This window comes from Numida meleagris, chromosome 2, assembly GCF_002078875.1.
Source record: "Numida meleagris isolate 19003 breed g44 Domestic line chromosome 2, NumMel1.0, whole genome shotgun sequence".
NCBI classification, from domain to species: Eukaryota; Metazoa; Chordata; class Aves; order Galliformes; family Numididae; genus Numida; species Numida meleagris.
In genome coordinates this window covers 95,041,629-95,063,427 of record NC_034410.1, presented here as the reverse complement: position 1 = coordinate 95,063,427, position 21,799 = coordinate 95,041,629, and the positions used below count along the sequence as shown (strand labels likewise).

At 38.9% G+C, this 21,799-nt stretch overlaps 1 protein-coding gene across 3 annotated transcripts; it reads right to left on the bottom strand.

Annotated features, from left to right (window-relative positions):
• Nucleotides 4,638–21,002, bottom strand: MC2R (melanocortin 2 receptor). 3 transcript variants are annotated; one of them, XR_002435860.1, is made up of 3 exons: nucleotides 20,474–21,002; nucleotides 17,706–17,882; nucleotides 16,579–16,980 (listed from the first exon to the last, which is right to left on the bottom strand). XR_002435860.1 is itself a non-coding variant. In XM_021388741.1 (2 exons), exon 2 carries the CDS (start codon nucleotides 8,659–8,661, stop codon nucleotides 7,705–7,707), a length of 957 nt encoding a protein of 318 aa, XP_021244416.1. In that variant the 5' UTR covers nucleotides 8,662–8,812; nucleotides 20,474–20,540; the 3' UTR covers nucleotides 4,638–7,704. The 3 variants fall into 3 exon arrangements, 1 of the variants encoding a protein (XP_021244416.1); XR_002435861.1 differs by having other exon boundaries at nucleotides 17,706–17,781; XM_021388741.1 differs by lacking the exons at nucleotides 16,579–16,980; nucleotides 17,706–17,882 and adding an exon at nucleotides 4,638–8,812 and having other exon boundaries at nucleotides 20,474–20,540.

Below are 21,799 nucleotides of genomic sequence, written 5' to 3'. Positions count from 1 at the left end.
CTGTTCTGGACATTCCTGCTCCTTTCACTCATCTCTCAACACTCAGAATCACAGAATCACAATGCTGAATGGCTGAAGTTGGAAAAGAACTCTGGAGGTCATCTAGTCCAACCCCTATGCTCAGGAGGAGTCACCCAGAGCAGGTTGCTCAGGACCATGCCCAGTGGCTTTTGAATACTTCCAAGGAGGGAAACTCCAAACCTCTCTGCACAAAATTTTGTGTGTCAGTTTGTGCCCACTGCCTCTTGTTCTATCACTGGGCACCACTGAAAAGAGGTTCCATCCTCTTTGCATCCTCTTTCAGATATTTATACACATTGATAAAATCCCCACCAAAGCCTTTTCTTCTCTAACCTGAACAATCCCAGCTCTGTCAGCCTATCCTCATAGGGTATATGCTCCAGGCCCTTCACTGTCTTCATGGCACTTAGTTGGGTTACCCCGAGTATTTCTATGTCTCTCGTATTGGGCAATCCAGAACGGGACACAGCATTTCAAGTGTGGCCTCAGCAGTGCTAAATAGTGGGGAAGGATTACTTCCCTTGACCTGCTGGCATTAGTGTGCCTGATGCAGCCCAATTGGCCTCCTTTAAGGCAAGGACTTGCTGACTGCGCATATTCAACTTGGTGTCTAGCAAGACTTCCAGGTCCTCTTCTGCAAAGCTGCTTTTCAGCTGTACTTGTGCCTGGGGTTGTATCCAGGTATTGCAAGATCAGTATGTCCTCTTCACCCATTTCTTTCACTGTTCTATGCTGTCCTATGCAATCCTAGAAATTCTTTCTTCACATCAGGATCTCAGCACTGTCCTCTTCCATCCTAGTCTGACCCTAATTTTGCTGATAACAGTTCCAACCTGAGTGTCCGGAGAGCAGAGACCTCTCTACCCAGCATGCTTTTTCATGCTCCCAATACTCCTGACACCCCAGACAAAGCCTTCACTAAAGAACTCATGTACAGAAAAATACTTAATGATTTAGTACATTTAACTCTGTTATTTTAAAGAAGGATTATTCCTCAATTGCTCTATTCCTTGGGCCTTTTCCCAGACTTCTAACAATCTGTAGTGCCAACTTCTCTAATATGAAACACTGCCAATTTCAACCTCTTATTAACCAGTCAGCTTTCACTTCCAAGACTTCATTTCTTTCATCTGCCTGATCATCCAGGAGCCAGCAGCTGCCTTTCATCCAAATTTCCTCCACTGTCGAAGGCTCTGCTGTGATCTGAGATGAAGCTAAGCACAGATGAGAGACCAGAGGCCTCCATCAGTTCCTCTTGGCTTGCCCTCTGACATGGGCTGCTCCATGCCAGGATGAAGGGCTTTTTTCTCTCTTCCTTTCTTCCTCGTTGCACAGGCTGGCAGTTAAGACAGATTTAGCTGTCAAATCAGATGATGTGATTACCCAAATTGCTTGGCTGTGGTTTCATTTCTCAAGTAAATGAAAATGTAAAGCTGAACTAGTACACAAGTGAAGCAGAAGGAGAGTCTGTAAATCATTCTTTAAAATTCAAGTGGAAAGTCAAATGAATATTTAGCATGGTGGGTAATATCAATTAATTCTGAGCAGCTGCAGCACTGTCTGAAACTGGGAAGGTAGTTTGGAAGACATCTACCCAAGGCTTTCATTGCCACCAAATACCGGGAGCAAATTTAAGTTGTCAGGAATGGGAAATTAAACAGAATAACCACTGTGACAGGATTTCAAAGGGGCTGAGGAGATACTCCTTGCTGTCTTTAGAGACTGTATTGAACTACGTGGTGTAACCCTGACATGGCACCAGTATTCCCTGTGGAGCTGAATGCTCTCATGCCCTGTGCAGAGGCTCCTCTGTGGGAGTAGCTCGCGCATGAGGTGTGCTGCATCTTGCCAAACTGAGTGTGCTGTTAGACTGGATGAGGTTTGGGCAGGCAAGATTTGTAAATGCATATTAGTTATGCATTTACGCATCTTATTGTAACAAAGAACTTAAAAGTCAGGACCCTGTGGGGGCTGGAGGTTCCTCCAGGTTCCCTTGGGAAGACCATGGCTGCCAGGCCTAGTCTCTTTATCCCACCAGGAGCAGGGTGTCCAGGGGCAATAGAGAAAACCCAGCCCCATGAACTGGATTGAACTTCCTGTGGGCAAAGCTGGGCCATACCAGGCTGGGATGTAGGCCTGTGTGTGGGCCCAGCTAGTGAGGGCCTTGCCTGGGCAGGGTAGGGCTCTGGGTAGTTGGAATCCAGCCCTACTGCTGCCTTGCTGGGGTGAGGGCTGACAGCCTTGGGCTGATGGAGGGTCCTGGGCCTGGGTGATTGGAGAAGAGGCCTGCCTTTTTATTCTGGAAACCTTTCTGTGCACCAGTACTGATAAAAGGCTTTTTGCTAATCTACATAAATCAAGTGTCTGACATTGCAGCCAAACTGTCACAGCAAGTATCCACCTTGGTTACGTACTCTGTCTGCTTCATCCTCAATCAGGGTGTTAGAGGACGTAAAATTACTGTAAAGTTGCAGTCTCCCATTAGCAGATGGTTTCTGAGTAGCTCTTTGTTTATTGAGATGTATGCAAAGTCCAGGCAAAACATTTGAAGGGCTGAAGTTGTAAAACATGATAGTGTGAAGGTGCTGCTAAAACAATGGAAAATGTTGTGACAAACCTGTCTTGTGGTCTTAATATATATTTAAATATAAAGGAAAGGAACAATAATTTTAATTACTTGGCATTTGTACTTCTGCTGGTTTAGATGGAATTACTTAAAAGCTAATGGTCACTTATTATACTATGTGACTGTTCAAAAATATAATTTTTGTGTTATAGCAGTAATTTGAGAGGGTTTGCTGGCATAAGAAAACTGCTTTCAAGTGGATATGAAAACTTTTCTTAAATAGTCCTGCTCATTTCTCCAGAATTATGCTGTAAGCCATTCTCTTTGAAACAGAAGCTCACAATAGCATTGCATCTTCTGTAAAAGTGACACTTCAAACGAAGCCATATCAAAGCACCGCTGAATGGTGAACATGCAATATCTTCATAGATGGCTATCTGCTGTAATTACCCTGAGTGAATTAAAGGACAGGCGCTGTTCCTCCTTGGGAAATAGACTGCTTGAATAGCTATATCATTTGTAGAGTTTAGTTAAAATCTAACTCAAAAAGACTTTTAAAAAGAGCATTAGTCTAAAATGTAGATGTGCAGTACTGAAAAAGTCATTTCCAATCATCTGAGACTAAACCAAATCCAGAAAACCAACAAAGTTAGTAAGTTTGTGAACATAACTGCAATTTAGTATAATTACAAGCAGTGTTAGGTCTCACAATAAATACTTTAGGATCCCTTTTTTCTTTTTTTTCCTACCTGTAGTTTTAGCTGACTGCACGTTAAGGATCTTGCTTGAGATTTCAGAAAAGAAAAGATTAATACTTGGGTCATAACTCTTATTATAAACAAATATTACAAATGAATATTGTTACCTTCTGATGGTGCTCTGCACTTGAAGGCAAGCTTCCTTTTCAGGTACTTAAATATTTTTGAAAAACTGCAATTTTGTTCAGCTAATAGGAGCTCAAAACATTTTGCTGTAACTTGTGCAGAGTCATAAGGAAGCAGGAATTTTCTTATAGTTATTAAACTATGTCTTACTCTTCCGTGAACAAAATACAACTGCTATGCAAGTCTGTCCCTCACTGGCATACCAAATGCTTCAGTGGAATTAATTCCCCTGAGTGCCTTTATCAGATTTGTTCACTTTGTTCCTGAACATAAAGTTCAGTTCATAAACAGAAGCAGAGGAGGAGCTTTTCTTCTCTGGTTTTGCAGTAAGTGACTAGGAAAAGTTTTGCAGCCACAGGCATGAGAAGTTCTCTGGGCTCTTCCAAATGAAACACTGATTGCAGTGTCGCCTGTGATTTTGAAAGGACTCGATCTTCTAGGCACTGTTGTTGTTCCATCCAGGCTTATTAGTTTCCAGTGGGATCCAAGATGTACTTATTTCTCCCAAAGTTAAAGTATAATTCTGACTCTCAGACACTTGTAATTTAATGCTGGGCAGATGAAGTAAAATCACATAACTAGAGTAACTTCAGTTCAAGGCAATGAAGGCTTCACAAATCATGGCTTAAAGAACCTGTTTGAAGAGCAACAGAGGGAAGTATATGGTGATATTAATATGTGAAATTGAAAAGCTTATGTGCTTGGAGACTGCTCCACTGCTAAAATGCAGGCCAAATTTACAGCCAATTAGGAAATAACATATGGAGATGCACCTGTATGCTGACATGCAATAAAATGCTGACACACTTAAAAAGGAAAATCTACCTAAGAAGCTTTTTATTTCAAGAATGTTTTATGCTCTTTCTGATTCTGCCTCCCTAGAAATAAAATCTTTTCAGAAGAATGCTCCATATCAACAGAATTAGAGCAAACTGAAAAAGAAAATTCTTACAAGTGTCATTTGATATATTTGTTATATAAAATTTGGCTGTCAATATTTTTTTTTAATTTTATACTATTTTATACCAATTTAGGCTCAGCTTGAGATCTAATATTCTTCTGCAGATTTCAGCTGTATGGAAAATGCACAGGATCTGCATTTCTTACAAATTTACATGGAGAATATGGTAAGTTCTGTTGTCTTGGACATATTCAAAATGAGGAACAAGAGTAGTTTTCCTACAGTTTACATTCCTACAGTTTACAAGCCTGTGCTCTCTGTGCTTTGTCTTCGATCCCTTTATGTAACAGCTTTCTCCCCATTTTTCTGGCTATCTGGGTATTAGGCACATAGTCTAACAGTAACAGCCATCACGTTTCTATAACCAGTTTGAAGAGAAAACCTCATGCCATAAGATTAAGTGTTGCTCAGGTTATACCAGGTAAGCTACAAAGACTAAGCAGTTAGTTCTGGGTCACAGTTTTGTGAGAACCATTCCTAACAATATTTGGATCTTATGGCAGTCTGAGACCCAGTTTCAGTATCTGCTGAAATACTTCCAAGTCAAAGCGAGCTATGTGGGATAAAACCTGCCAAATATATGCTGCATAAGTGCTGACTCTTTATTTTAACAAGATGGTTGGAAAAAAATCACACGGGGCAGTAATCTACATGCAGGTGTACCAGGAGATAACAATGTATTTTTCTTTATAACACTGGTGTTTCTGAAATGCAAAGCCATTACTACTCTGTCTTTTAGATTAAGAGTAGCTGTGCAGGGCAGAAAAGACAGTTAAAGATATTTTTCAGGCAGGACGTGTTGAGTGCTCATCTACTTTCCAGCCCAGATAGCTGCTCCATATTCTGCAGGTTAAAAGTTGCAGCAGGCTTGGAGATGGGAAGTGAAGGATGGAGGGAGAGCGTGGCAAGGGGCAGACAGCTGCTGAGTTACTGGAGGCCAGTTTGTTCAGCCCTTGAAGTACAGCTAAGAGAAATGGGATGAAAGATGTGTTTGTAGGAGTGATTTTGTATCTGAAGTCTTTTCTTAAATGTTAGGATCTTAGAACAAGAAGTGAGCACTTTGTGTCCAACACAGACTGTATGAGAGCTGCAGGAAAGGTCTTGAGACCATGGCTGCTGCTTACCTGCTATGCCTTGAGGCTGTGTGAGAGACAGGGGAGCTGGGAACCTGTAAGGCAGGCTGGAGGGCTGGGGTGAGGTTGGGCATGGTCCCTCCTTGTTCAAATCCCTTGCCTCTGGCCTTTCTCACAGCTACACAGCCTGGGGATCAGGCTTTGCAGTGAGGAGAAACCCAGGTCTTTGTTGCAAAGCAAAGTGCCAGTAGCGTGGGAATGAAAGATGAGTTCTGTGAGCTACACTTTGCCCTTCTCTCTCCTCTGGAACTGAAGATGCTGCAAGTAAAGCTGATGCCAGATGGGTCCTGAGACTTGTGTAGGTGAGGGTCCAAGTTATCCTCTTTCCTGCAGGCCAGCCACCCTGTCACAGAACTACTCTAAGCTGCCCCATTCTGGTGTGGTACAGGAAAGCAGTAGGTGTTGGCACCATACAGAGCCTGCTATAACTGTAAGCTTGTCCTCCCCAACCCATACTCTCACATTTGTCTTATTCCTAACTATCACGGTCTCCACAAAATGAGTGGTCCTTCTTGAAGGACAGTTAGAGTGGACTTACAAGAGACAGTGACTTCCAATGCAATGGAGGGTACTTAGCTCTCTTATCTATTTCTGTTGTAGGGAAGAGGATGGAAAATCAAATTTTGAAGAAACTGCACTTGGTAGATATTTCATGTGTTGCAGACTTAATATAAGGTCTGTCTATATCATGATTTTCTTTCAAAAACATTTTATCATTTTGACATTTACCAACTCAATTTTTCTCATTGAAGATATTTTCTTTGTTTAGTTCTGTAGAGACTTTCAGATTTATTGCTCCCTTTCTTACATTTTTATCTGTAACCCTAAGTCTCCCTGAATACTTATGCTTTTGTCCATATCCCATATATCTTGAAATACGTGTTTTTCTTATTGTATCATAAGTTCTTCTATTTATGGATGAAGAGATTTTCTCTTTTCCTCTACTCTACTTCTTGTTCTAGCCATGTCTCAGCTCCCCCAGTTTCATGTCTGTCTCTTACTAAATCTTTTGTCTCTGGCACAGCTGAGTAACTCTGTGGAATTACTGTGAGGTTAATTCACCATATGCTCTGGACTGCTTCAGGATATTTTGGGGTGAAAACTATTCTGTGTTCCAGTTTTCTAAGCGTTGTATTATTTTGGCAGGGATGATTAAAATTTTTTTCACAAGGATTTTGTAAATTGCAATCTGTTTTGTAGCATCCTTCCAAACTGGCTAGCTGATCCCTGATCTAGGTGACTGACTTCCTTGGAGATCTTTCAATTTTCTGACTGGTATTTTAATTTTTTAATTCCTTGTTGTGTCATGTTTAGAAAATAATGGCTAAATTGAAGTTCTTTTACTGTCTCTGAAGCCTATTCTTTTATTAAAATAAACTGGCCTATGGAATTTTAATGAGAAGCTGGCAAGGTCAGCAATTCCCTTTGCTGATCCAGACCCGGCTTTGGGGTTTTAAAATTCAAAACCTATAATCTGTGCTGCCACAACATCTTCATGTTGGGAAAAACTCTTCAGTCACTGAAAATAGCTTTTAAACCAAAATAACTTTGCTTGGCCTCACACTCCAAAGTTATTTATGACTCTTGAAAATTACTAATTACATGATTTTAAGGAGACGCAGTGTTGAGAACAAAGTAATGAGTTAGCGTTGCCAGCGAAGTACAAACATGTGTCCATATTTTCTGCTTTCTCATAGACTTTTGTATAAATGTGAAGTTTTAAAATAACTATTCATTTATTTGTGATTTAAACAGCAGAATTTTAATGTAGTATACATTTTAATTTGAAATTACTGATAAAAATGAGTTGCCATTAACTCATCTCTGGGGGAACACAAGGCTTGCTGCAGAAGACTTACATTTAAATTTTTCTGAAATGATGAAAGACAGTTGATGCAGTTATTTTTAGACTATTGCATGAAAATTATCAGCAGAATTAACTTAATCAGTAATATTTATGGAGGTTCGGTTGGCAAAGACTTGTCTGGATACTTTGCTCATACATGTACTTTCACAGCCTTCTGAAAATTATTGGCAGTGTCCTACAAGTGTAGTATTATTTTGAGTTAGTATTTTTAACTCTGCAAACTGATGTTGCACGAGTGTCCTTCTGTAATATTCACCTTCATTTAGTTTCTATCAGTTCCAGTTATACCTGGCACAGCAGAACATCTTCTTAAAAGTATTCCGTAATTCCGGGCTTCGGAATGCAAAAATCATAGGATCGATGATTGCATTGCACATTATGAGGGTCCCATTCACATGGAAAATGGACATGTAGCAGGCACAGTAAGGGTTATGTGGGCAAAACCTTGCTAAAAGGATGTGAAGAACAAACGGGGCCCAGCAGCAAAGGAAGACTCCAAGGAAAATTGTCAGCGTAATGGCTCCCTTCATGTTAGTTCTCTGATGGACTGCACTGGTTGGCAGCGAGGCGATCTTTTTAGCATGAGATCGAGCTAGGAGGAACATATGGATATACAGGCACAGTATAAAAAACATCATTAAAGGGAACAGAATGGTGAAGGGAATGACTGTGGCTACTTCATGGGAGAAGAGGGCAATGGCAATGCTACTGCCAGCACAGAATGTCCAAATGATTGCCAAGATGACCAAAGCCCTTCCTAGTGTCATTATATTATGGTACCGCAAAGCATAGAAGATAGTGATGTATCTGTCTGCTGCAATAGCTAACAAGCTGAAAATGGACCCCAGTAAAGATAGAATGAACATGGAATCCATGGCATCATCCAGCTTTTTCTCAAAGTCTCCACGACGTGTCAGGTACCCCATTTTGCACAAGATAATAAAGATGTTCTCCAGAGTTTTGTACAAGCTACCTAACATGTCTGAAATGGCTAAGCTACAAATGAAGAAGTACATGGGCAAGTGCAAATTCTTATTTCTGATGACAGCAACAAGGACAAGTAGATTTTCCAGTATGCCAGCAGCAGCAACAGTGAAAAAAACTTCCTCTGGCACCACAATCTGATTGCAGTCAGTGATATTTAAGGAAAATTCAGTTATATTTTCGAGAGATGGAATGCTTGTCTGCCCTGCATGTTTGATTAGATTGGAAGGTCTCTCAGTGCTCATTTCTTCTGCTCGTGGAAAGCCTCTGTGTTGTTGTTTCTCAGGCTTGGCTTTACTCTGAAGCTGATGTGTCAGTCAGACCATCCTTTTGATGAAGTCTTTCTCCTTCATCTGGAACAGTTTGAAGCCTTAACTGAAACGTTTTGAATTTCTCCTGCAACAGAACATAAAGAAACATAAATATCAAGAAGAAAATTGCCACATGCCAAAAGAACCAAACATTTGAAATATCACCTTTTGCAATTGAATGAATATATACCATTGGAGTGAAGTAAAATTGCTTTCGATAAAATAAGACCTGCTCCAAGCTTCACAGTGCCTTAGAAGAAAATAAGGTGTAAATTCACTGTTAGCTTCAGGAAATTTAAAAAAAACCAAAAAACCGCATAGTTTTCTTTACCAATGAACATCCCATGTTTACTGAAACTAATTTCACAGACTTCAAGAATTTGGCAGTCTCTACTGGCCCAGCTGTTTGCTTTGAGAAAGTCTGGCATTTCTCACAAGATTTGTAGCTTTATTGGACATGAGTGAGACCAATGCCAAGATAAGCTGTTGTCCAGAACAGTAACATATTTACCACCACATTGTTGATGCTGAAATAAAAGGCTCTTAATTTGCATGTGAACATTGTAAATATTGAATTTTTTTTCAGAGGTATGTAAGATACTAGTGCCAAACTGCCTTTTCAGGCAAATTGAACCATTCCTTTGATTTGAACATATTTCTAAGATCCAAAGCAAAATCTTTTTTTGGCTGTATTTTACAGCTAAAGGATCAAATGTTTTGCTTCTGCACTGAAATGATTTTTTTTTCTTTCTCTGTAATTATTCTGATCTAAATTACATGAAAGCCTATAGGAATCTTTCCAAAAGATTAGGCTTTTAAAGCTATTCATTAAGGTATAAATGCATGTGATATTAATTTGGCTCTGATACTACCCATAGAGAATAAGGCACACTTTTTCTTGTAATTTTAATAGCTCCATTTGTGAAGTACAGGTGCAGTTGCTGTTTGGAATATTCCCTTTTTTAAGAACTGAAATATTATCCTGTTTTTAAGTTCGAAACAGTGTTTAGTTCTTTGGCACTTTCATACCAATATGTCTTGAAATGCATTTGGGCATTTGTTCCTATTCAGGTTTGCTGAATGCCATGATGCCCTTTAGTGCTGTTCCAAAGGAAGAATTCAGAAGTTTTAATTACTTTTTATGTAAGTCCTTCTTAAGTGTTGGTGGCTGTCTGTAAATGGCATAGCTGAACCGCTGCTTGAATGTGATCAGCTCTAATGCATTTTGAGCATTCAGCTCAAATGTGTTTGGCCACATATCAAGTGATAACAGGTTTCTGATCTGGGTTTGCTATTATCATCTGCAGAGATTGACAGTAAGGTGTTACTTGTGGTGAAATGGGCTGAAAACTGGACCACCAGAGAACATGAACTCAGTCGAAAGAAGCTATTAGCTCACTTGAAAGAAAGCATTCAAGAGAGTGCCCATACTTATCCAGAAAAAAAAAAAAAGGCCGTGTAATGGAATGAATGAACTGAATTGTACTGCAGCACATCTGGACAATTAAGTCAACATCTGCCAGCATGTGCAAGAGATGCACCAATGTCTTTGTAGTGGTATGTTTTTCCTCTTCTCACCTAGAGCTACTGTCCGAGTTAGGTTTTATGATTTCTAATCTGTTTCACAACCTAATTTTCACTCTTAATAGTAAGTCAACACAAACACTCCAAACTAAGGTGCATCTAAATGGGATTTAAACCGGATAATCAGTTGGCAAAAATGCCTTTGTTACATCCCTATTCTTTCAGATCTTTTTCAATACTGCTGCTTTGCTGGTACACTCATACTGCTCAACTTATTTCCTTGATAAACACGATGGCTCCTTCAATGAAAACAGCATTGTGAATGACGTGACATACTACATTTACTGCTTTTTCAGAATATAAATGTTCTTAAATTTACAATAACTCTGTGTTGAGTACAGCAGTTGATTAGGGCAGAGATCTTGTAAAGGGACTGTTAGCAGTTATAGAAATGAATGATTATGTTATACCACTTAATGTTGTTTTCAGACAATTAACAGCCAAAAAAAAAGACATTCTTATTTCAGAGATTCTCATTTCAGTATGTATATATAGCTACTGTAGACTATATTATTAGGTTTCCATGAAGGATGTTTCGAATTATCCCTGCTTTGATGCTTCAGTGCAGTGCAGTCATACTATTTCTGTCTGAGACTTCCCTGACAGAATCAGCTACGTATATGCTGTTGTACACAGGTAGCAAACCCAGTGCTTGATCTACACAATGCATATTTTGATCATACCTCTGCCATAATCCCACATTTACAGGATTCTTTTGCAGCTACAGAATGACCAGACAGCATGCATGAAGTAGTTCAATGCTTATGAGCAGCATGGGATAGATAGGCTACATATGGAATGTAAAGCTGTTGTGAACATGATCAGTAACCTCAGTGTGTCCTAAAAGTTAAGTTTCCACAGGAGGAAGACACGAGTATACCTTGGTGGTTAGAGTCATATTTCCACAGGCTACCTACTGAAATTAGAGCCAAGGTCATTTCACACAAAGCTATAAATGGCCATCAACTGAAAAAATTTACCCTCTTGTGTTGGTTGGAAACCAGAGACAGCCTGGATGCAACACACTTCCTCTCCACTGCCAATACTGTGTCCATTTGCTTCATCATTGCATTGTCCAGATAAAGGATCAATGTCCTGCACCAGCACCAGTCTCTGGTTGATCTTAGATTTATCTTTTGCAGATGTCCACAAAAACCAACCTTTAACAAGTGCTTACATATAAGGATTGTTAAAAATAGGACCCAACAATTTAAGAATAAAACAGTGCCTTATACTACAATCCTTTTTTTTTTCCCCCACCAATGGTTTAACTATTTGGATTTTCCCTTTCTTGAGGTTACGCACAATCTAATAAAAATTTCACCTGTAGCAGGAATCATTAAAGAGCAATGAATAACAACAACAAAAAACCTTTAAGTTTGAAACACATTTTCAAATTTAGTGATAAGCATCACAAACCCAACAAAAAACCTCAGGCTTTTCCTTCACACATTTAAATTAGGTCCTGGAGGGAGAAGTCAATAGCTCAGTCATTTTGGATATGTTGAAACATTATTTATGTAAAAAGAGGCAGTCTCCTGAGTTGGCATAGTGGGAAACAAGCTGACAACAATACTGAAGTTGCTAAAATGCATGCATTTGTAATATTATCAGCAATTTCCATTCAGTCTATAGTTTTTTAAAAGCAAGACAAAGCAGGGAGGACAGGAAGCCAGGACTGGGAAGTATGGAGACAATGGTGTAGAAACATAGGAAATAAATGTAATTTGGATTACCTGTCAATTATATTCATTCACAGTGATTATAGTTTGTCTCTTTACAAGCACTCTGACACTGGCAGAGCATGTTGGCACTGTGAGTATTGCACAGCTAAGACCAACATTAGCAACACCAGTATTTCAGCCTGCAGCTCTGCTGAGAAAGTCCCAGTGGATGTTGAGGAGTACCAGCACTGAGCAGGATTAGCTTTGGACAAAATGCATAATTCTTTCCTGCATGCCCAGTGAGTATTGATAACAAAAATTCAACTTTCTGTGCATTAGAAGCACAGTGACTTAGTACCTGAAAAGTCTGGGAGTAGTCAGGTCTACACTTGATATAATTTTTTAAAATTGGATAAGCAGGTATTAAATAAAGTACTTCCTTCAGTTCCAAAATGTTGAATAAATTGATCTGGTTAGTAGTAATAGCAACAAGGTTCTCTTGTACGCCTTGGTCAGAGTGGAACATCAATCCCTTGTGGAGGTGGTTGGACAATGAGCGTGTAAATGATTACAGTGCATGATGCAGCCGAGAATGACCTTTTACTAAAAATGACAGCACAGGTCATGTGCATGCCATGGATGAGAGCTATATACATTTTCAGTGACTCCCATTCAAGTCATCACGATTTTGTATCCAAATCCATTTGAAAAAATATACCATGTTTCCAGCTTTTCCAGATGTACAAGGCATTTAAGAAGGAAACATGTCATTTAGAACTATTGATGTGGAGACTTTTTAAAGCTATAAAACAAAAGAACATTTTTTCCTCCCCTTCATTAGGTCAGCACTGGCTTTCATGGTGACCAAGAGCACTAGACCCATTACCAGAAAGTGATCTACAAGGGCAAGCTGTTCCCTCCGCTTTCTGGTGGGCACTTCTTTTTGCCTATCAGGTGGGCTTAGCTCAAGCAAGAAGTGAAAAATAGACAGATTTGGGATCTGTGTGCTTTCTCTTTAACTACACAGTTCTTTTAAATGTTAAAACTCACTGCACCAGATGAATTCACACAGCACAGCCATTCCCACAAGCGCCTGGTCTCAGAGACCTGTGACATCTTGGCTAAGAGTCACCTGTCTCCCCTAGGTATGACAGATTAGGGACACTGTAAACAAGAAGTTTTTACAGGTGGGTGCACAATTTTGCTATTAATAATAGATGGATATTATTATTTTCTGTGTGGAGGAGAGCTGCCTGGTGCTCTTAAGAGTGGTTATGGTCTCACAGCAAGCCCTGAGCCACTGTAGCAGCTTGCTGTGCTGAGAGGCCAAGTTCCACCTCTCCTTTCCCACCTATGCTATTCCTTCCTCTCACTTCCATCATCTCCCCTGAGCATGTACAAACCCCCTTTCCCCTAAGTAACAATATACACTTGATGCATATATGAGTGTATTACTGTGTCTGGCAGGCAGTGCAGTAGGAGCACGGCACTCAGTGACAATTTATGCAGGGTGACCTAACCCACTACGAACTCTTAGCTGCGATAAGAAGTTCCAACCTAGTGCTGTTTCTACCCAGCTCAGTTATCCCTAAGAGCATAGCAATCTTAGTACAAACTGCAGCATGAATAATTCCTTAGTTTTGAAGCATGGATGCCAGTGTTTGTTCTCTGCTAGAGCCTGATAAGCCAGATCCTTCCTCTCAGGAAACTATTAAATGCCCTAAAGGCCCTTTCTTTGGGAATTCTATGGAAAGCCATGGCATTTCCCAGCAGTAACTGAGAGAGTAGGAAAGTGTGCATTCCGTAACTTTATTTTTACACTAAAGAAATCTGCATCTTAAATACATTTTATATTACAAACTTTGTTCAGCAAACACTGAATAAAACAGCAGTTATGACTGTGAAAGAGCTCTACCCTACTCTGAATGTGAGCAGTCTCAGTTGCTTACACTCTGATGAAAGCCCTGCAAATAAATGAGTTTCCTCGCTTATTCCTGCAGACATGCACCAAAACAAAGTGCTGTACATTTAGAAAACAGTAAGACAGATGAACTGTATGTTTATTGTTTCATTTTTCAGCTGTTCTAATCTCAGTCTTCTCATGGAAATGTCTCATATGAAAAAATAATTTCATACAGAACTCATTCATTGAAATATTGATATAAGCACAGTTCTTTTCCTTCTCAGATTTTCATCATTCTTTAAATTACATTTCAGATAAAAGAATATCAAGAAGGGCATGAGAAAACAAAGGTGAAAAATTAGGATAAGATAATATCTGTTGTTTTCATCTTCTCAGTTGAAATTTTATGAACAAACTGAATTAGTAACTATTGTCTATTAGTCATTTATTCTTTTGCTTTGATCTCCCTCTAGTGTTCAACAAAATAGAGTTAGCCAGATATTAATATCCGATTACAGCTCTTCTGATTTCTCACGTGCACCCAGAATGTTATATAACATTCTGTAGCCTAATTTCAATTTCATGGACTGGCAACAGCCCTAAATAAATGTTTGCTGTAAGGATAATTGTTGCTGTAAGTCTTAGAGATTTAATGCATCAGAATAAGGAATACATCCCGTATTATTTTCATGTCTAGTACTATCATAGAAATTTTACACTGCTAGACATAAAAGGCAGCAATGATACAATAAAAGGGAAATGTAGACACATACAAACTAAATACAGAATATTATTGAACCTAAAGCCACACATGCCAGCTGGACTAGTTACTAGCAAAATGTTTCTTACACAGTTGTAAACCTGACTTCATTATAAGCAACTTTTCTAGAGTAAAATCTGGCTGGAGATTACTCTTGCTGACATTTTAAATGTCAGATATACATGTATACATTAAACAGAATTCTATGTAATAATATTTTCCTGACTTTAGATATACCGTAAAAGAATTTTCATAGTGGATCAGGAACTGGACAGTCTGAAGGCTTTATAAAATATATAGATGACAAAAAATGGAGAAGATGTTTTTTTTTTTTAACTGTCATCTCTTTTCTTTTCCCCATAAGATCAGCTTTGAGATAACACAGCTACGAGTTTCTTTTAGGAATAAGGATAAGTGTCACTTCAGAAAAGCTTAAATACAATTCAGATTAGGTATATACAACATACCATGATTTTGTTGCTAACAACAAAAAACATAAGAAAACACTCAGGCTACGTGGAAACTGTATGAGCCAGGGCTACTCATCCCCATACGATGCTAATACAGCTTCAATTCAAAACATCATGCAAGCCCTGGATACTTGACCAAAGATAATGAAAGCCAGAAAAGTAAAGATCATTAAGAAAAGATGGACTGAGTTCTCAATATGTTTAAAATATCTGCAATATCAGAGAGGAAAAGGAATTACTTATGTGTTTATGTAGGAAATGACAGTGATTAAAGCTAAAATAAGTCAGGAAATATTTCCTAACTGATTAACTACTTTAGGCTCTGTCATTCTTTCCACATGGAATTGTGGAGGCTTTAAGCTATGCTGCTATTTCAAATATCTAGAACAGAAAAGAATTATATGAAATGTTGGTGATTACATACAAATGTTTTCCTTGTCATGAGGCCTAAGTGCAGAATGGCCACAGAGCAAAATAGCATCATCAGCAAAATAACCCTCCTCCTATCAAGAGCATGAACAATTTGTTGAGAATGACCAACCAAGAGAGAAAAAAAACTAGAACTTGCACAAAATCTGAGGTGGAAATGTACTAAGACACTAGTGATTGGTGTTTTGCTTCCCTGTCCAGTCCTTACATTCTGCAGGGGCCTTCCCACCACTGAAGGCAACATGCTATGCCCTAGGGACGGGAACATTTACAAGTTACGTAAAAACACAGCTGTAAGAGATGGGAATGAAATTCAGTGAACATTTCCCCACCTTTGTAGCTGGACAGTAGATGTGATCATGAGTTTTTTTTTTGGAAATACATGGATTCTCACTCCATCACGCCGCTGTTCCCTTTTTAAAGTTGTCACTTTTCTTACTGTATCACAAGTCTATTGTGAGTTTGTAGCAAGATAAACTACCTAATAGAACACCCTAATATTCCTGATGCAACTAATTGCTTTGGAAGTGATGTACTTGAACCCTGGGGTTTAAATCCTTAGTTTCAGTACGAGTACTGAGCCACTGGACTGACTTGGTAGCAAGACACAATGACCAACACCAACTGATTTTTTTTTTTTGAAACACTGGTTACTGTGCTTCAGACATTACAGACTGCTTATACTACACTATTCCTTCATACTTACCACCAGCATAAATTAATTTTAAGCTTATGTATAACTGTAACTGTCTACAAGGAATGAAAAACAGTGAATTCAGTAGTGGACAAGTAGTTTCTGGGATCATTGTAAGAATCAATCAAGAGGCCTTCAAATGACATCTGAGGCCAATGCTCTGTTCTTACTCATTCCAGTAAATCATTAAGTTGCCAGTAATAGTGCCATCACAGAGATGTTATCAACAAGCATCAAGGAAATCTGTACAATGAAACATTAACCATTTCTTGAAAGAGAAGACCTGTTTCTGCTCTGAAATGCCCACCTTTTTTTTTTTTTAAAAAAAAACCATCTTTTCCTCTGGCTGTGAATACTCCAGTAGCTGGAAATAAAGCAATAGTTAAAATAGGCAGAGCTACTAGGAAATTTTTCCATAATTTTAAATAACAGACACCAAAGATGTAGACCTAGTGTGCTTAAACAGCTGTGAATGCACTATATCTTGTAAACCCATGAGTGTATTATTGAGAGAACATATATGAAAAAGACAAGCTTATTTCCTGGGAGCTAATTAAAAATACCAGTGTACTATTTATCTTGCCAATGCACTAATATATTTTCATTTTTATGCTAAAAAGTAAAAATAGTGAAAAGAGTGATTAGAAGTTAATCCAACAAATGTTTACTTTCTCTGGATGCGGGCAGGGTGAAGAAAACACCTCTTGGAGATGCTGCTTTTCAGAGATGTCTTCATGACCACCACGCATCTGGGAGGGAGAAGTAACGAGCAGGAAAACAAATATGAGAAGAGTCAATCCCAAATTCTGCAAGCCCATAAAAATCTGACTGCTCAGGAGCAGAGGCCACATAAAACTTCAGTCTGTGTGTTGGCATCCAGTGCTGATGCAGCTCCTCTTATGGGTAGTAGTCAAAGTCTCATTGAAAATGGAGTGTTGCCATCTGAACCTCTGGAAAGGTGTGGCAAGTGTAGGAAGATGATCCATATTAGGTCATACTTGTGCATCTTTTTCCTGCATTAGTATCTGGAGCACCATGGAAATGGTGCTGTGGTAGAACAAATATTTCTATTTCTGTACAGAACTGCATGTATATATCGTGCATGCATGCAGTGTTTTTCTGCTTATGTCTAAAAAACATAAGCAGTGTAGAAGAGTAAATATTAGCTCAAGTATCTGCAATAGTGTGTGTTAAATATAGGCATTTACTCTGCCTAGACTTCTCTTGTTGTCAGCTCCTTCAAGGACAGATATCATCTATACTCTGCCTTGGCTGCATGCTGCAGAATGACACAGGGTTAAATATCTAAGAATTTTAGCAGTTAGAGTGCTCCAAACAACGCATTCTTATGGCAGCTATACTGCTGAAAATCTTTAACAATATCAGGTAGATAGATGAGTTGCTCAATATTTACACTAGAGTGAGAACAGAATTCAGTCCTGCTGCCACAGAGTGAATGTAACAAAAGCTGTACCTTGCAGGAATTGCACTCCTTGCACAGTGCGAGAAGACTCATTGATGACCATTTAGAAAGAGATTGTGACCTCTGGCTGAGAAAGGAATAAAACTGGATTGAAGCCATGAAAAACAGTATCCAGAAGAAGCATTTTGATTGAAGCTTTCCTATTGCAGAGCTTAACTTCTTCAGGACCTAAAGAAGAAAACTGCGCTCAAGCTTCTTAAGAGGTTAAAAAAATCCCTGCTGAAGCTTTGTGTGACATAAGAATGAATATAAGATAAAAGACTTAAGGGATCATTAGAAATATGGAACTTAATTGTAGAAATAATATTGCATCTTTCACTACTTTGTCCAAGCAGGCTGAGTTTTAGATAGGTTTAGTAAACTGCCACTTACCTGCTGGTGAAACAATATGTGAGCCAGTGTGCTGGTAATGCTGGAATCAGGATTGCTTATAAAGGAAATGAAGCCAACACAGTCTTTACGTAAAGGAAAGATTGGAACATCTAAATCAAAGATCAAGACAGTTGTCTTATTGGCATAACCTTGAATTAGGGTCATTTTAAAATAACGCACTTTCTCTGAGAATGCTTATGAGGAAAAAAAGAAAGAAAAGATGCACAAGTCAAAAGGAAAATGCTCCATGTTTCAGCAGATTAACATTTCCCCTCCTCCTGATCTTTGTAAGCTCCCCTCCTAATATTTGTGAGACTGCAAATCAAGTTTATCCACAAAACATCTATGCTCTGAATTATAATGGTGTCTAAACACTCTGGTAATTGATTGAGATGTCAGAGGATGTTTACTGCCCATTAGGAAGACTCCTTCTCCATCCTCAAATACAAGCACTTTTCATCTTCACTTTTTAAATCCCTTTTCTTTTGGCCAGTTGGACCTACTGTGTGCAATTACAATGCACAAAGTTAACTATTAGTGAAAGCATGCATGGCTTTGAAGAATAGGACACAGTCAACAAAACTGTTTAACAGGAGAGCAGAACATTCCTTCCTATTTCTTCTCCCCTAGCTTGTTCATCATTTGAATAGCCTCCTTCAAGTATACCTTTGCTCCTCACTATTGAGGAGCAGCTTCCAGGGCACTCATTCTTTGCTATGTCAGGTGGCCCTCATCTCCTAACAGATTAGGGTTCTTCGCACTGCTTTGGACCTGAAGATGCTCATTAGTGCCTTGGAAGATAATTGTGGAAAGTCCTCATCTCTTCTTGTACTGCGAGTTTCTTTTTCAGTCTAAAAATTCAATACAAAATTTAACAGTATACTGCACGCACAAAAAAGTTGATACCGTAAGGTGTAGTGGATCAAGTCAGCTTTGAAAGTGAAGACTCAGAATCCATAATAATGACATTTAGGGTCATGAACAACACAGAAATTCAAAATTTATTTCATTTAAGCCTAGAACATGAGAAGGTACTTATTGTGAACAAAGAGCAGTGCATTTATTTAATTCAATTCTGGTGACTTACCAGGTAATTAAAAAGAATTGGGAACATGATTTACCCTGTGATCATTTAGTTATCATAGAGCTTTTGAGAAAAACAGCAGAAAGCCCTCAGAGAAGTCTTCAGATTACATTAAGTTAACAATCTACTAATATTTCAAGTATCTATGTTCAAATGTCATTCCTAGCAGCTCAGTAGGGCTGGGTCCATGGGTGTGCAAGGGACAACATTGTGCCTTCAATTCTACCTGCAGCTGACAATACTTCCAGCCTCCTGGATTTATTTTCTCATTGACCTAGCTGTACTGCTCTCTGCTAAGCACCAGAGATCTGTGGTTAAACTTGCTGTTAATGTTTTTGCACATCTAAATGGTAAGAAATAGTAAGGCTTGTTGACTCTAGAGTATACTGTGAGAGTCAGAAAGAGGGAGCCAGATCCACAGAGGTTCTGAGTTGAGAAGTGATAATAAACCATCTACCTAAGCACAATGCAATATGACTTAAAAGCAGAGCAATTTTTCTAACGTTAGTTCTGTTTTGTGATGGGAGAGTATGTAAAGTTGAAAAGACATGTCAGAGAAGGTCCGAGAGCTTTTCACTATGTTTCCAAAGAAATGTTACCATGTAAAACAAGCGCGCCATGACAAATTACAGTAAAAACAGCTAGCATTGTATATAATAAGTAAAAAATGAATCTGTTACCACATTATCTAAAATATATTACTTCTACCTCTTGAGCCATGAAATCAGACAGTTCTAGTTTAAAGACTGACAATACAAAGTAATTAAAGAAAGATGTTATCACCTGAAAGTCATCTCACAGTGATTTTACCAGTTCCGTGCATGCAAAACAATAGTTAAATTAATATCCTTAATGTGCATATTCTCACTCCAGTGTTCCACTTCTGAAGAGCACATAGAAAAATAAAATGCCTTCACAACAGGTGAAGAGATAAACAGATTTAAAAATTGTAGCAATTAGTAACTGTAAATAAACCAGGCCTTCAAGGAAAAGCTATCTTCACTAAAGAAGATTGGAAGAGAAGTGCATGAGAACTGGGACCCTAGACAGACCAAGAAAGGCACAAATGCTGTTTCTACATTAAACACATTCTTTCCATGCAGCAGACAGGAAAAAGAGCAACTACGATATTCTATACCACTCTCTGGAAGCCATGCAAAGAAGTTTCTCTTAGAGCGTTGCAGAAAAGACAACCACTCTGCTTACAAAGAAGCAAATTGCTTCTGACAGGTTCTCGGTGATACCAGATAAAGTATTCACAAGCAGACCAATAGGCATATACAAAAAGAAGAACAGCACTTACTTACTCCCCAGTGAAGGAACTCTGGCCATACAGCACTCCTTCTCAGAAAGCAGCCTAGTCACAAGAGACGCTCTCCCTTCAGTAGCTGCCCTTATAAGAGCCCAGCATGGCTCCACTGTGGATCTACCCCTTCAGAGCACATGTGGAGCACAGGTGCAAATAATTCGCATGTGGTTGCTGGGCCACCCACAACAATTCACCAGGTGCTCCATCACCAGCTTGAGCCCTGACCTAACAGTTTTCCTCGAGCAACTATTATGCTACGCTATCAGCAGAAAGAAAATGAGAATCATTTTGAGGACAGATTGCTAGAGAAGACATTTGCAGAGATTTTTCTTAAGCAGAATATGGCCTAATTGTCTTTGCCTTGTAAGTCAAGAATATGTGAATATTTGCAATTTTATTTTTAATAATCTAATATTTGTACAAAGGCATTACTTGTTCTTTTTCAGTGACTTGACAAATATGATATAAAAGGAAATAGAAGGAGTCCAGGGGAGGGCCACAAAGATGATAAAGGGCCTGGAGCATCTCCTGTATGAGTAAAGGCTGAGTGACCTGGGTCTGTTCATCCTGGAGAAAAGAAGACTGTTTATACATACATAAAAGGAGGTGGGAGGCAAATGGATGATACCAGGCTCTTCTCAGTGGCTTGTAGCAATAGGACAAGGAGTAATGGCCTAAAACTTGAACATAGGAAATTCTGTACTAACATGCAGAAGAATGTTATAGTAAGGGTGACAGAGCACTGGAACAGGTTGCCCAGAGAAGTTGTGGAGTCTCTTCCTATGAAATAAAATCAGTAGAATCATTTGTCAGTTTATTGAAAAGTCTAGCTGATGAATCAGAGATTGAGGCATCATCTCAACTGTTCTACTTTTTTTTTTCTTATCTTGCTCTCAGAAAAAACTGGAGCCCCAAGGACTTCAGTGGGACTGTACGAGGGCAAGAGCAACAACCTGTCTCTTGCTGGTACTGAGGAGGAGGTGGGAAGGGGAAAGGGTGTAATCCTTTGATAATTCTGGTTGAAGTTCTCCTTTTTTCCTACTTTCTTTTCCATTTGTGTGGAGGGCTGGTAATGGTGTATATGAGGACTTCATGTCAGGCTGAGACAGCATCCCTACAATACTAGGTGTGTAACCTGCATTTAACCTGACCACCTCTACTACTGTTTGTTCTATAAAATACTGATTTATCTTTTTTTGCTGAAAGCTTGAACAATGGAGTTCAGCTGAATTGGAGGCATAATACTGTAGAGAGGAAGACTGCAATTTGAAGTATGAATGTCTCAGTGTTAAAATGCCTCTAATACAGTCACTATGTAAG

Excerpts from the sequence above, each read along its gene's own strand:
- MC2R (XM_021388741.1), bottom strand. The coding sequence starts at position 8,661 with ATGAGCACTGAGAGACCTTCCAATCTAATCAAACATGCAGGGCAGACA.